General features: G+C 33.3%; 1 protein-coding gene across 2 annotated transcripts in view; it reads right to left on the bottom strand.

Moving 5' to 3' along the window:
• Positions 1 to 2,418: 2,418 nt before the first annotated feature.
• The window catches only part of HSDL2 (hydroxysteroid dehydrogenase like 2), a 41,413-nt gene continuing 29,025 nt past the window's right edge, over positions 2,419 to 14,806 (bottom strand). Inside the window, exons 7-12 of one of the 2 annotated variants that reach the window (XM_031942953.1) lie at positions 14,117 to 14,311; positions 12,369 to 12,443; positions 11,497 to 11,568; positions 10,118 to 10,270; positions 9,530 to 9,658; positions 2,419 to 3,221 (exon numbers count right to left, since the gene is read on the bottom strand). In XM_031942953.1, the coding sequence (XP_031798813.1) occupies positions 3,109 to 3,221; positions 9,530 to 9,658; positions 10,118 to 10,270; positions 11,497 to 11,568; positions 12,369 to 12,443; positions 14,117 to 14,311 (737 nt within the window). In that variant the 3' untranslated portion in view covers positions 2,419 to 3,108. The remainder of the gene's footprint in view (positions 3,222 to 9,529; positions 9,659 to 10,117; positions 10,271 to 11,496; positions 11,569 to 12,368; positions 12,444 to 14,116; positions 14,312 to 14,806) is intronic. The other variant, XM_012542724.3, reaches the window with a different exon arrangement.

Here is a 14,806-nt window from a genome sequence, read left to right as displayed (position 1 = left end):
CCCTAAATGGCAGGATGACCAGTAGATGTTAAATATATTAAAATATAACTTAGATACACAATAAGTATACATGACCAAAACATTATTTTGCTGTACAAAAAGAATCAGACTCTGAATTATTGTACAATTAGCTTGTGAAGGAAATCAAAAATGCAGGTGTGCATAAATATAGGGATTGGGAATTCAATGTAATGGTTTTTAGTCATCTCCCAGAGTTCTTTTTCTGGGCATAGCTAGTTCAGTTCATTACTGCTCCATTAGAAATGATTTGGTTGATCTCGTTGCTGAGGATGGCCTGATCCATCAGAACTGGTCATCATCTAGTATTGTTGTTGAAGTATATAATGATCTCCTGGTCCTGCTCATTTCACTCAGCATCAGTTCGTGTAAGTCTCTCCAGGCCTTTCTGAAATCATCCTGTTGGTCATTTCTTACAGAACAGTAATATTCCATAATTTTCATATACCACAATTTATTCAGCCATTCTCCAACTGATGGACATCCATTCAGTTTCCAGTTTCTAGCCACTACAAAAAGGGCTGCCACAAACATTCGTGCACATACAGGTCCCTTTCCCTTCTTTATAATCTCTTTGGGATATAATCCCAGTAGTAACACTGCTGGATCAAAGGGTATGCACAGTTTGATAACTTTTTGAGCATAGTTCCAAACTACTCTCCAAAATGGTTGGATTCGTTCACAACTCCACCAACAAAATCAATGTCCCAGTTTTCCCACATCCCCTCCAACAATCATCATTATTTTTTCCTGTCATCTTAGCCAATCTGACAGGTGTGTAGTGGTATCTTAGAGTTGTCTTAATTTGCATGAAATGTCTCATTTCTTATAGCACAATATTCCATTAAAATCATATCCCATAACTTGTTCAGTCACTTCCCAATTCCCCTCAATTTCCAATTTTTTGCCACCACAAAAAGAACTTTAATATATGTGCGTGTGTGTGTGTGTGACTAATTTTTCTTGATCTCATTGGAATACAAACCTAGTAGTGTTATTTCTGGGTCAAAGGCATACAACACCTTGGGTTATAAACCCATCCCTAACTGGAAATAAATTTTATCTATAAAAAAAGAGATAATCATTGGATGGGAACCCTTAGTACATTTTAAAGCCAATACTCTTCTCTCTCCCAAGAATACTTAGAAAGGGGGAGAATAAAAAAAGAAGCAAAGCAACAAAAATAAAACTTAAAACAACCTCAATCAATTTGTTATTTCATTGGTTTGAGTACTCCCTCCTTCCAGTTTCATGGAGAGAAAAAATAATTTTTTCATTCTGTATAATTGTTCTTATCTTTCAGTAAATTCGTTACAGAAAATCTAACATGATGGAATTCTTTTTCTGGTTCTTTGAATATTTCATGGCTACTAGTACTGATGCAGCACTTAGAATGTCCATTAATTAGGCCTGGTGCTTGATACATAATTGGCCTATATTACTACATTTCTATAATTTAAATTAATCATTTTCTGTGGTGTTTGGGCTAGCTTTCTAGAGGTCCTCCAGAAGGGCCTTGCAGCAGTCTGACAGTCTCAACCAGTCTCCCCACCCCAGTCTGACTTTGTCCCCAGTTTAAATACCCTATTACAAATACATCATTACAGTATACTGATATGTGAACTAGAGAACCATTACATCACCATGCTAAATACTAAGTATATGTATACTAGAGAACCATTATCTCATCAATTCCACTGAGATACAATTTTCCTATGTCTTACAAAATAAACACATTGCCTGAGTGTATTTTGGCTAATTTTTTTAAATTAAGAAATTATCTTGAACATTGTCATAACTAATGACCTGCTGTTCTCTTTGGTTGATGCTTTTTCCTCCTTCATTGTTTATTTTCTAACTCTTTTGTAGGTTCAACCCTCTTTTGTGACAAAATCAAGCAAAAAACAGACAAAACAGACAAAATGGATGTCCTCTAAAATGTACAAGATTCTATTCTAGTCATATCTATCATCTCTCCTTGGGGAGGACAATATGCTTCATTATCTGTTCTCTATAACCATCACTGACTTTTCAGTTACTCAGAATTCATTATCTTTTTAATGACTTGTTTTCATTTATATTGTTAATATAGTTATGCATACTGTTCTTTTGGTTCTATTTTTACTTTGAATTAATTGGGTTGTACTAATTTGCCCATGTTTCTACAAATTCCTCACTCATAATTTTTACTAAGTAATCATCATCATAATCATAAATATTTCAGTCATTCCTGCCGTTCCCCTCCCCCAAAATAAGAGTGGTCAATCCATTTTGTTTCCAGTTGTTTTTTAGGAATTTAAGAATATTTTGGTTTACACTGGATCTTTGTTTTTGTCTTTGACTAACCTGTTGGGGTATATGTCTCTAATAATTAAAAAAAAAAAGGAAGCAACAATTATATAGACTATGTGAGAAAGTTAGTTTATTTCAGAGCATGTACATATAACATAAGCAGAACTGATATTACAATTAGTTGATTTACATTTAAATTGTCTTCTTGTAAGATGTTTTGCACCAGACAAGAAAGTCAATAATAACCAACAAAAAACCCCAGAACATTTTAAATTTCATTAGCTGTTAACATTACTGATGATATTTCCTTAAAAATATAACTATTTAAAAATCCAAAATATCAGCAAAAATTTTCATTAATCCAAGGTTTTAAAAACCCCTCAATTTTCAAATGAATTACGTTGCTTATACTATCTAGAATAAAACTATAAAGTTATACAATTTTGACTTCTGATCCTTAAAGATCAAATACAATTTTATGCACCGCAAAACACCCAATCCTGAACAAAGAGAAATTTCTCTGGTTTATACTTAGTGAAAAGAAAATTTAGCCAGTTGGTTTGGTAGATTCAGTATTTCTCTGTTAGAATATATAAGAAACAATAATATCCTATGGTTGCATTTAACTAAGCCAGAACCATTTTTGCTTTCTGTTTTAATTATTAAGTTATATTGACATACAAATCAAACATGTTTCTTCATGATAGGCAAAACAAGGTGAACAGCCGAATTTTAAACAATGAGTTTTTACTCTTTAAGGCCAAATGGTCTACATATGGAACAAGAACTCCAATCTTATTACAGTCTGGAGTTCATCTGAGTCATCAACCTTTCCAACTTGATTGCTAGAGCCATGTTACCTTTAATCTTCAACTTCCCTGACATGAATGCCATTGCTGGCTTTAGTTTTCCTGAAACAGAAAAGAAAAAAAAAAATCAAGTGGAAAAAATGGACATTAATTCACTTGCACATATGCTTACTATTGCTATAATTATTTGTTACTGAAAGAATCTACTACAGTTCTACAAAATTCCTTATTAAGTAGGTGCAGAGATGCAATCCTTATTAAAGCATTTTATAACAACACAGAATTAAAATTCTCCATTCCTTGGACAGAAGTTAACTAAGGATTACAGAAAAGATAAAACTAAGTAGAAACAAAACTAGAGGGAAAAAGATCTATTCTGTATTTAAATAATGATCAAAACCTGAACACTAAGCAAGCATATTGAAGTACTGAAATAAATTGTTATTAAATAAGACATAACTTTTGTAATTTTTTAAAATATATATAACAAAGTTTAAAATAAAAGTGTTTAAACTTTAAAATAAAAGCACTTAAAAAGAAATACCTACTGTGAGTCAGATAATTGACTAGGTGGTAGGAACACAAAGCCAAACCAGTTTCTATCTTCAAGGGGCTTAAATACTAATTTTTTTAACTGGGGGAAGGAAAGATTGTTGGAAGAAGGAAAATTACATTAATAATAAATATATAAAACATAGGGAAAGGGCATAGTGAATTATTAAGGGGTCAGAGATGGTTTTCTTCTGGAATACTATAGGACCCAACCTTCACAGAGCAGCAGGAAAAGGTTAAAAACATTCTGAGAAAAGGATTCATAGGTTTCATCAGACTTGCTGAAGGCATTTATACCCTTTCTCCCTGAAAACATTAAGAATACGACTTTAAGGGGAAGCTAGATGGCGCATTGGATATCCGAAGCACCAGCCCTGAAGTCAGGAGGATCCGAGTTCAAATCTAGTCTCAGATACTTTATACTTCACTTCCTAGCTGTTGTGTACACAGAACTCTAAAATTCTAGATTAAAGAACTGAATTCAAATACAGCCTCTTGCTCTTACTAGCTATGGGACTATGGGCAAATTATAACTTCTTCGAGGCCATTTTTTTTAATTTGGAAAATTGAAGTAGTATTTTTAAAATTTTTAACAAAAAGAAAAAGAAAATGGAGAGAATACTTTTTAACACTACAATTCAGAGAATTATTGTGAGGAAAATGCTTTGTAAATTGTAAAGTGCTAGATCAGGAGGTCTTTTTGACCTCCTTTGTGAGAGTTGGACCCCATTCTCAGAATAATACTTTTAAATCAGTAAAATAGATAAGACTAGAAAGGAAGCCAATTATACTGAAATATAGTTTAAAAATTATTTTAATGAATGTAAACTGCTTGCATTTTTGTTTTTTTTCCTGGGTTATTTTTACCTTCTGAATCCAATTCTTCCTGTGCAACAAGAGAACTGTTCGGTTCTGCACACATATATTGTACCTAGGATATACTGTGACATATTTAACATGTACAGGACTGCTTACTATCTGGGGGAGAGGATGGAGGGAGGGAAGGAGGGGAAAAGTCGGAACAGAAGTGAGTGCAAGGGATAATGTTGTAAAAAATTACCCAGGTATAGGTTCTGTCAATAAAGAGTTATAATTATTAAAAAAATAATAATAATAATAAAGTATTTTAAAACTGAGGTTCATGGATCCCAGGTTAAGAACCCCTAGATACTAGGAATTCTTAGTTGATGAGATGCTAGAAACTATTTAATAGTGAATATAGTGGAAATTAAGTTAGATAAGAGTGTTGGGTCTGGGGAACAGGAAGACTCGGGTTCAAATATGACCTCAGACATTAGTAAGTAACCTGGAAAAGTCATTTAACCTCTGTTTGCTTAAATTCACTGGAAAAGATAATGGCAATCCATCCCACCCCCCACCCTCAGTTGTCATGAAAACCCCATGGACATTATTAGGCATTCTGTGATCCATGAGGTCATGAAGAATCAGTTAGGACTGAACAACAAATCAAACAAATAAAGGAGAGGAGGTATTTTAGAAGATGATCTCTTAGCAACCAAAAATTAAACATTTACAGAGATAAAGATAATGTAACTCTAAAATGGGAAAATGAGTCAATGTATAAATGTATAAATTAAGGAACACATTTAGTCTACAAAATGAACTGGTTTTCAAAATAATTCAATGTACCATATAATATATTCTGTATATATATTCAAATTTCAATTCATTTAAAAAGTTTAATGTCCCCAGAAGTAACATTTTGTCTTAGATGTTTTTGCTAATCAAAAATTCACCAAAATTTGTTTTTCAAGGATTAAAAAAAAAAAAAATTAGCATAAATGAGGTCATCTTTAACTTGTCCTCTATTGACCAAAGGAGGCAATTTTACTTGATTAGAGGTAATGTTGATTAAATGCTTATCAAATTATTCAGCAAGCAATTATTAAATGTCTACCATATGTAAAGACTTTGTGCTAGGCAAAGATGACAAAAAGACAAATCAGTCTATGCCTTTAAGGAGCTTTTCTTTTCTAAGGGAAGAAACAATAGATATCATTACAAAATATAATCTAAATTAACCAGGACACAGAAACATGTTTTCTTACCTCAAGATCCTATAACCACTGGGCAGCTAGGTGGTACAGTGGATAGAGTACCAGCCCTGAAGTCAGGAGAACCTGAGTTCAAATTTGATGTTAGATACTTAACACTTCCTAGCTGTGTGTGACCCTGGACAAGTCACTTAACCCTAATTTGCCTCAGCAAAAAAAAAAAAAAAAAAAAAAAAAAAAAAAAAAAAAAAAAAAAAAAAAAATTCCTATAACCATATAAATAAAGGGGAAAAGTTGAGGAAAGAGGAAGAGAGAATGGGAAAAAAGAAAAAGGAATCTTAATTCTATGGCAAAATTCTTAATTTGTCTATAAACTATGTAATCTTGTGCTGTACTCAATTGGCCCTTATTAATCAGTCTAAGTAAGCAAATTATTTATAAGATATATGAAAATAAAAATGGGCTCCCATTATAAATTGATAAAAGATCATCATATTTACAAAGTGTACTATATACTAAGTTCACAAGGATACATACTAATAGTGAGATGAAAAGAGTAACTGTCCTGATCTCTCTTAATTAGTAATCAAGTAATTTATATTTTCATTATAAGTTACTAAAAGGACATATTTATAGAATTTTAACTAACTTGCAAAACATTCATAATCAAGGGTAGGTAAAAAAAAATCTCAAAAATTTCATATAAAAAAACTTTTTAAAAAGATCAGAAAAATTATATACAATTTGGATCAAATATATTTGTAGATTATAGCTGAAAAAATGCTTATCTGACTAAATCAGAAATTTGTAGCTTTGGTTCAAAAGCAAAACGTATGTAGAGATAGTATGTGAATTTTGCAGTGAATTATAAAGATGCAAGCAGAACACAAAAACTTTAGGTCTAATAAATACTATAAAACTCCTAAAACTAATCTTTCTCCTAACTCCTCTATTTCTATCAAGAACACCACTCTCTTATCACTCAGGTTTCAATACAGTGGGATCATCCTCAATTTTTTATTCTCACCGATTCTCATATCTAATCAGTTGCAAGGTCTTGTCCCTATTACCCCATCCCTAAGATTATCTGGAAATTTACCAGGAAAAATACCATTACCAGCTCTCTCCATCTACATTATATTACAAGTGTCTTAATTTAAGTCCTACTGCATTGGGGCCATTTACTGGCCTCCTAATTGGTTTCCCTGTCTCAAGTCTCTCCTTTCCACTCTCTAATCCATCCTTCACACAAGCTACTAACCTGGTAGTCCTAAAGCCCAGATAGTCTATGTTGTTCCTCTGGCTCAGAAAGTTTCAGTGACTCCCTACTGCCTCTAGGACAAATATTACTGACCCTCATAATTTAGCCAAACTGGCCACATGTGTTGTTCCTTGTAGAGGACATTCTATTCCCCACCCTCTACATACTGCACAAATTTTGCTCCCCACTCTTCATTTACACCTCTAGGAAGGAAATCTTAGATTCCTTCAAGTCTCAGATCAAATGTTACTTCCCACAAGAAGTCTTTCCTGACTCGCGCAATTCAGTGATACTTCCAATTCTCAGTTATTTTAAACTTATTTTGCATATATATTCCATTTGCTTATCTGTGTACATGGTTACAGACAGTAATATTTAAACTCTTTGAGGATAGGGTACTTCATTTTTGTCTTCAAATCCTGAGCACCTAGAGCACAGTGCTGAACACACAGGAAATACATGCTGAGCTGAAATAAAAGGAACTGCATCTGTCTATTACAATATTATTTTAATAAGTGTCTGACGTATACATATATTGTATTTAACTTATATTTTAACATATTTAACATGTATTGATCAACCTGCCATCTTGGGGAAGGGGTAGGGAAAGGAGGGGAAAAGTTGGAACAAAAGATTTTGCAATTGTCAATGCTGAAAAATTATCCATGCATATATCTTGTAAATAAAAAAAAAATAAGTGTCTGAAGTTGCTTGAGTTCTAATTGTGGGAATGCCCCATAGAACTTGGAGACTCTCACTATTACATAAACATAAGGCTCTAAGTGAGTGTACACGATGTAAGTGACTTTTTTCTGGCATAGCTCTAGAATGGATCCTGAATTAAATCATCTCCTCAGGAACTTTTCTGTTAATCTCAGATATAAATGGCTTAGATTAACGTAAGAAGCTCAGGAGTTTCAAAGACAAGCTGACATTGGGTTATTCTTAATCACAAAAATAAGTATACCTGAAATGTTCCCCAAGACATTCCCATTTCTCTGAAAACAGTTCTGGACCAAGTTCAATATTTCTGTGGATCAAATTGCTGTTGAATTTAAGTGTAAGAATTCTTTTTTAAGACTATAGTTCTTCAACAGAAAATTTAATATATAAGAGTTAACATCAAATATTAATTTCAAGAGACTCAACAAGGGACAAATTATTTGTTTTCTACTTGGAAATGTCTAATTGTTTAAAATTAACATTATTGATTGGATAAAAGAAAGATGAGGATAGAACTGAGTGTGATGTGACTCTACAAAGCAAAACTATTTAATAAAAAGTAGCAATAGTAATTATGCTACACAAATCAAGTGCAATAGCAAGAACCAACACAGAGGTAGTTCTGAAAGCCTACTTGAATCAGGAATGGGTTAAAGGAAGAATATTTGTATTGTTTCTCCTCAAGTACTATTATCAAAAAAAATATAGTACCCTCCAAAATCTATAAAGAAATAAGGGAGAATGGAATAATATAAGGTGGGTTATAGAAGGGTGTGTAAATCAACAGGAATGGGAGTATGGATTAAGAGGGAGGAAAAGGGGGGACCCAATATAAGATAGGATAAAGGATGTTTAGAATAATGGGACTGGAATAAGGTGGGTAGATTAATAGGAATGGGATATATGAGAAGGGAAAGAATGGAAAAGGACAATGAATCCATGGAGAGTAATGTGGGTAGGTTAAGTAATAGGTAAGTTAAAAGATAGAAGTAATGTAGAAGAATTAACAGATCGGGAAAGGGGGAGAGGGGAGAGGAAAGATATACATAAACATAATAACAATGATCAGAAGAATTAAAAAAAAAAGTAGGGATATTGATCTTAAACAAAGTCAGACTTATAAAAGATTCAGCCTAGAGAGAAATCTAATTTCTATGTCAGCCATATTATACATATGTATATATGTATTTGTATGTATATGCATGCATGTACATACATACATACATATATTCATGATTAACTGTAGCTGGCTTGAGAGAAGGGGAGGAAAAGGAGGAAAAAAGGATAAAGTAAAAAGTATACAGCAGAGAACAAAAGAAAACCTACAGCAAAGCCAAGAAAACATGGACAGTTATGAATACAATGTTTTCTATTATTATGTTTTCTTGAAATGGAAATTTATTGTTATAGATTTTGAATCCTCTTTGATGTTCTGCTGGATATATGATAATGTTTCCTTTTTTCTCCTTTTTTTAATATATATTTTTTTATTTTGCATTTGTTTCAAATAAATAAATTAAATTTAAAAAGACTAAACTTCTTTATCTCCAGTGGTCTGTTTCCCCCAAATATAATAAATAACTCACTCCTGTATTAATTAAGTAACATTCAGGACAGTAAAAAAAATGGCTATAGTACAGGAACAGGGAAATGAAGGAGTGATGGAACGACTATATCCTAAAACGTAAGGATCCACAAATTCACAGGCACTCCCTAGATTTAAAAAGTTCTTATTTGATTACTAAGGAAAAGATTAAGCATGAACTTTAAAATTAAATTATATTCATATATACTGGCTTAAAACACACATATACAAACACATATATATACATTTAGATAAGAGTTATTTAGAAACTCACCTGAAAACATTTTCACAAAATCACTAGTGGTCATTGTCATTACCACATCTACCGGTTCACTAGGATGTCCAGATCCAGCAGTCCCACCGTTGTTTTTAAGATCAAGGTACCAAGTTCCACCATCTTCACCTTCATAACATAAAGTCATAAAAATTATGTTTTCTTTAAACTTGACAAGGGACTAAAAAGGGGATCATAAAGGAGTTTAACATTTTAGAATATAGCTGTATAAATTGGCTTTTTGAAAAATATTTGTAAACAACATAATATCCAATTTAGAAGATCATAAGTTGTTTTTCCTCCCCTCAAAATTGGGCCATGCCTTATAATTCAGTAGTTTACTTTGTATTCCATAATTCTTAAGAGGCAAAAGCCTAAATAATCTTGCTTGGAAAATAGTAGGTTAAAGCAGTAAGGCTTCCTTTGAAAAATGAAGACATGTCAAGGGGGGTTTAAAAGTATATCCAATTAATTAATTATTAAGGATATTTCTATTGTTCTTGACTTTCTTTCACTTAGAATAGTAGCTGTCCAAGAAATATTTACTAAAGTGAATTTAAGGCCAAAGTTAATAAAATGTATCCTTACCAGAAAGTTCAAACATATAAACTGCCTGAGTAGCTTTCACAATATCTTCACTGAGAGCTGTCTTAAGAATTTTAAACGTTTCTTCAACTGCTCCAGCAGCTAATTTTGGTTGTTGCAGATACTGTTTCCAATCTTTTGCTGGTGGAGCTGCATCTGTAAGAAAGTTGGTAATGTATGCACTTCAAATCTCAGCAACACAAGGCCAGAAATTAAGCATTAGTTAAGAGGTACCTATCAAACATTGTACATATGATGCAAACCTATGTTTACAGTTTGACCAAAGCCTGTGACCTAAAGTGCATTACTTAGTCCATCTAATGGACACTAGAAGATTAATAAAATGATAACATCTAATAACTTTACATACCCCCAGATTGTTCCATTTGAAGACATCAGCCACTCAGAGAATGATTAGAAATAGTTCTGAGATGCTTTTGTTTAATAGGTTCCCTATGATATCACCACCACCTATCAACTGAAGGAAACAACAAAATGCTTAAATTCAGTTTAATAATTCAACTCAACATTTATTAAGTGCCCAATTATGTTCTGGGAGATGCAAAGTTGAGATAAGATATTACTCCCCCACCCACTCCCACCCCACACTGAGAAGTAGCAAGGCATAGTGGATAGAGGGCTGATCTTGGAGTCTGGAAGAACTGGGTTCAAGTCCTGCCTCTGATAAACACTAGCTGTGTGACTTAACCTCTCAGTTGGCCCCAGGCAACTCTCTAAGACTAAAAGTTGCAGAGGAATTATCCATTGATATCAGTGCAAAGGATTTCCATACTGGGAGTTCCCTACACTGATGCAATGAATCACAGATCTGGACCAAAAAGAAAAATAAAATTTACCCAATGGCAGAAAAGCAGACTTGACCTTCAAAAACAAACAAGAAGGCAAGATCCTACTCTTGCAAAGGGGACTTCCCTTGATGGGTTATGGGAGAAGGGATAGGAAGATGGAAAGTTAAAAGATCAACATAGCCTCGAATGTATAAATATCAAATACTTCAGTGAATAGTAATTATAGTTACAGTTGATATTTATGAAGTGCTTTAAAGTTTATGGAGCACTTAAGACTATCTCATTTGATTCTTATAACTCTGAGGTAGATGCTATAAAAATTTCCATTTTATAGATGAGGAAAGTGAGGCTTAGAGAGGTTAAGTCACAGGATCACAGATCTAGAGCTGACCTTAGTGACCACCTAAGTCCAACCCCCCTTTCATGTTACAGAGGACCTGGGGACCAGAGAGGTTCGGTGCCTTATCTAAGGTCACAGAGCTAAATCCTGCTTTCTATCCACTATACCACACTGACTCTCAATTATGTCACACTGGATACCCTACAATGTCTGATGGCAAAAGCACTCATTACCTGAACGTTTACCCGCAAACTGGTTACTTGAAAGAACTTTCTCCTTCTGAATACCAGATGTCCAAGTTCTAACTAGGGAAGAAATCAGGAAAAACTAATATACTGGAAACTTGTTATAACTCTTCACTAGAGGAGAACTTAGCAGGGGGGATAGGGACCCTCTGGGATCCCTCTGGGATTTACTTAGGATTCTTTTTAAAATAAATTACAATTAAACCTCATTATTGGGCTACTTTACCTAACCCATCCCATGGTATTGACCTTGAGAACAGTGTTATAACAAGGCTCCAACACATTCTGATGTTACCCAATTCTTCTCCAAAATAAAGCAGAGAGTCAATAATAGGAAGAAAAACAAAAGCTAATTGTGATGCCATAAAGAGCACTGTGTTTGTACCTCCCTTATGTACTTATGATGTGTATTTTCTATTATGGTTATTTGCATACATGTCTTATCCTCCTACTAGACTGCAAGCTCCAAGAGGCAGGGACCTTATCTTATCTTAACTATGCATCTCCCCCAGAGCCTAGCACAGTGCTCAGCACACAGTAGGCATTTAATAAATGTTTGTTGAGTTGAATTGAACTGAATTTTCCAATCAGTTTTCTTTTTTAAATGGCTGCAAGGATAATATTAAGGGTCTCTGGCTTTTTTCTGTCTGCAGCCGGTAGGAGGAAAATAAAACCCTTCTTTGCCTAGGGGGCTGGGGGTGGAGTTTAAAGGATCCTAATTATTTATCCTGTACCTTAACTTATCAAGAGTTTTTACAGCAGAAGCTGGTGTCACTTTATAAGGGCAATTATTTTATTTTAGACTACAGATACATATTTGTATCATTACAAACCTATAGAAAATACAATCATCATCTTACCTTGTTGTTTTTCCACTTCCTTGGTAACCAATTCAGGGTATTCATCCACAAAGAAATCTGGTAATAAAGGGTGGCCTAAAAAAAGTAATCCAAAACCAAACTGGTAAATAAATAAAAATAATTTCATAAAATTTGGAGACACTGATCTTGTGTCCCAATCCTAGAGAGGCTTATTCTTGGTTAGTGGACATAATTATAAAATATAATGATAAACTAATTCCCCAATAAGATGCTAGTAACAAATATGGCTTAATGCATTATTTTTCCTAGAAGTATCCAGCATTTTCACACAGCTTGGCATAGAGTAGATGCTTAAAAATGCCTGTTAACTGATCAACCAACAGTGTTATATAACTTTATAAGGAATTTCTCAAGGACCACAAGGTCTTAAAATCCAACTGATTGAACAGATTGAGCACTTGATCTATAAGGCACAGTGACTCCATCTAAAGGAACTAAGGGGTAGAATTCCTAGGCATGAGAATGGGGAAATAGATTAGAGCACAGGGGTCTTCACAGAGCTATGTAGATCACATGAGAAAGTGACACAACAGTCTTGTCCTTCCCCAACAATATATTAAAGATAAGGGAAATTTTCAGAAAGGTTTCATGGCCCTTACAGATTTGAAAAAAGCACGTTTTCCAATAAAATGTCCCTCAATAAAATCTCTATTCCAAAAATCTGAGACAAATTTGAAAAATTAACCTTTATTTTTCATATTGAATAATTTGAATTCTGATGTTTAGGTTAGAAAGGGACAACTGAGAAGCAACAAGACAACAGCCTTCCAGTATCTGAAGCTCTGTTATGTGGAAGAATTGGATTTGTTCTATTTGGACTCGGAGAGTTGATCTGGAACAATAGATGGAAGTTCCAAAGAGGTGAATTTAAATTTGTTGTCAGACCAACAGGATGATTTCAGAAAGGCCTGGAGAGACTTACACGAACTGATGCTGAGTGAAATGAGCAGGACCAGGAGATCATTATATACTTCAACAACAATACTAGATGATGACCAGTTCTGATGGATCAGGCCATCCTCAGCAACGAGATCAACCAAATCATTTCTAATGGAGCAGTAATGAACTGAACTAGCTATACCCAGAAAAAGAACTCTGGGAGATGACTAAAAACCATTACATTGAATTCCCAGTCCCTATATTTATGCACACCTGCATCTTTGATTTCCTTCACAAGCTAATTGTACAATAATTCAGAGTCTGATTCTTTTTGTACAGCAAAATAATGTTTTGGTCATGTATACTTATTGTGTATCTAAGTTATATTTTAATATATTTAACATCTACTGGTCATCCTGCCATTTAGGGGAGGGGGTGGGGGGGTAAGAGGTGAAAAATTGGAACAAGAGGTTTGGCAATTGTTAATGCTGTAAAGTTACCCATGTATATATCCTATAAATAAAAGGCTATTAAATAAAAAAAATAAAAAAAAAATAAATTTTGTCAGAAATAAACCTTTCTAATAAACCAGAGCCAATCAAAAATTGGTATGGGCTACCTTGGGAGATGGTGAGATCTTCTTCACTTAAGGTTTTCTAACAGAAGTTGGATAACTATTTGTTAAGTTATATTGTAGCAATGCTTTCTTTTGAACATATGTTGAGCTAGATAACTACCAAAATCTCTTTCAATTTTAAAATTCTAGGCTTCTGATTCTGATATTATCTGACTTAAAACATTAAAATAGTATTTCTATCATTAAAAAAAAAAAAAAAAAAAAACTTTACCTGGTTTAACTGCATAGACATCAAAATTTTTAATTCCTTCTTCCTTTAACAGATTTTCATCAATAATAAAATTGCCAGTGAAACTTTTTGGTTTGCTGAATATGGAATATGCAGCATCGGCAATGATGTCAGCTTTTCTGCATTGGCTTTCAATACCGGATCCTCCTAACATATCCATAGCAGCAGTATGTATGGCTATTCAAAGCAAAAATAAAACAAAACAAAAACACACAAACCACACATAAAATTAAGTCACACAAACAGAATGTAAAAGTTGGCCCATGATCCCTCTATGATTTGTAAATTAGAGTTCAAAAAAAAAAAAAAAAAGACACAAAATCATGTAATACAATAATCACTGATGGTATATGTAATTTCATATTTTTGTATTTTATCATTTGTTGACATATACTTTGGTAATTTGGAGCTAGAACAGTAATAAGCCATACTTCTTTAAAAATATTTTGCAAATAAGACTTTGTACTACTTTATATAGGACTTTTCTCTGTACTAAATACTCATCCCTCTTCTCATCTTCTGTATACAAACCCTGTTTTTTTTTAATATTATTTAAAAAATTAACTTGAAATATTCCTTAAAAGAATTGATTGAAAAGGACACTTTTAATATGTATGTCCAGGATTCCATTCTGAATATGAAAGACAGAGCAGAAAACAATAGGACTATCAC

This window comes from Sarcophilus harrisii, chromosome 1 (assembly GCF_902635505.1).
Source record: "Sarcophilus harrisii chromosome 1, mSarHar1.11, whole genome shotgun sequence".
Taxonomy (NCBI): domain Eukaryota; kingdom Metazoa; phylum Chordata; class Mammalia; order Dasyuromorphia; family Dasyuridae; genus Sarcophilus; species Sarcophilus harrisii.
Note: the sequence above shows the minus strand (reverse complement) of the source record. Positions and strands in the feature narration are given on the sequence as shown.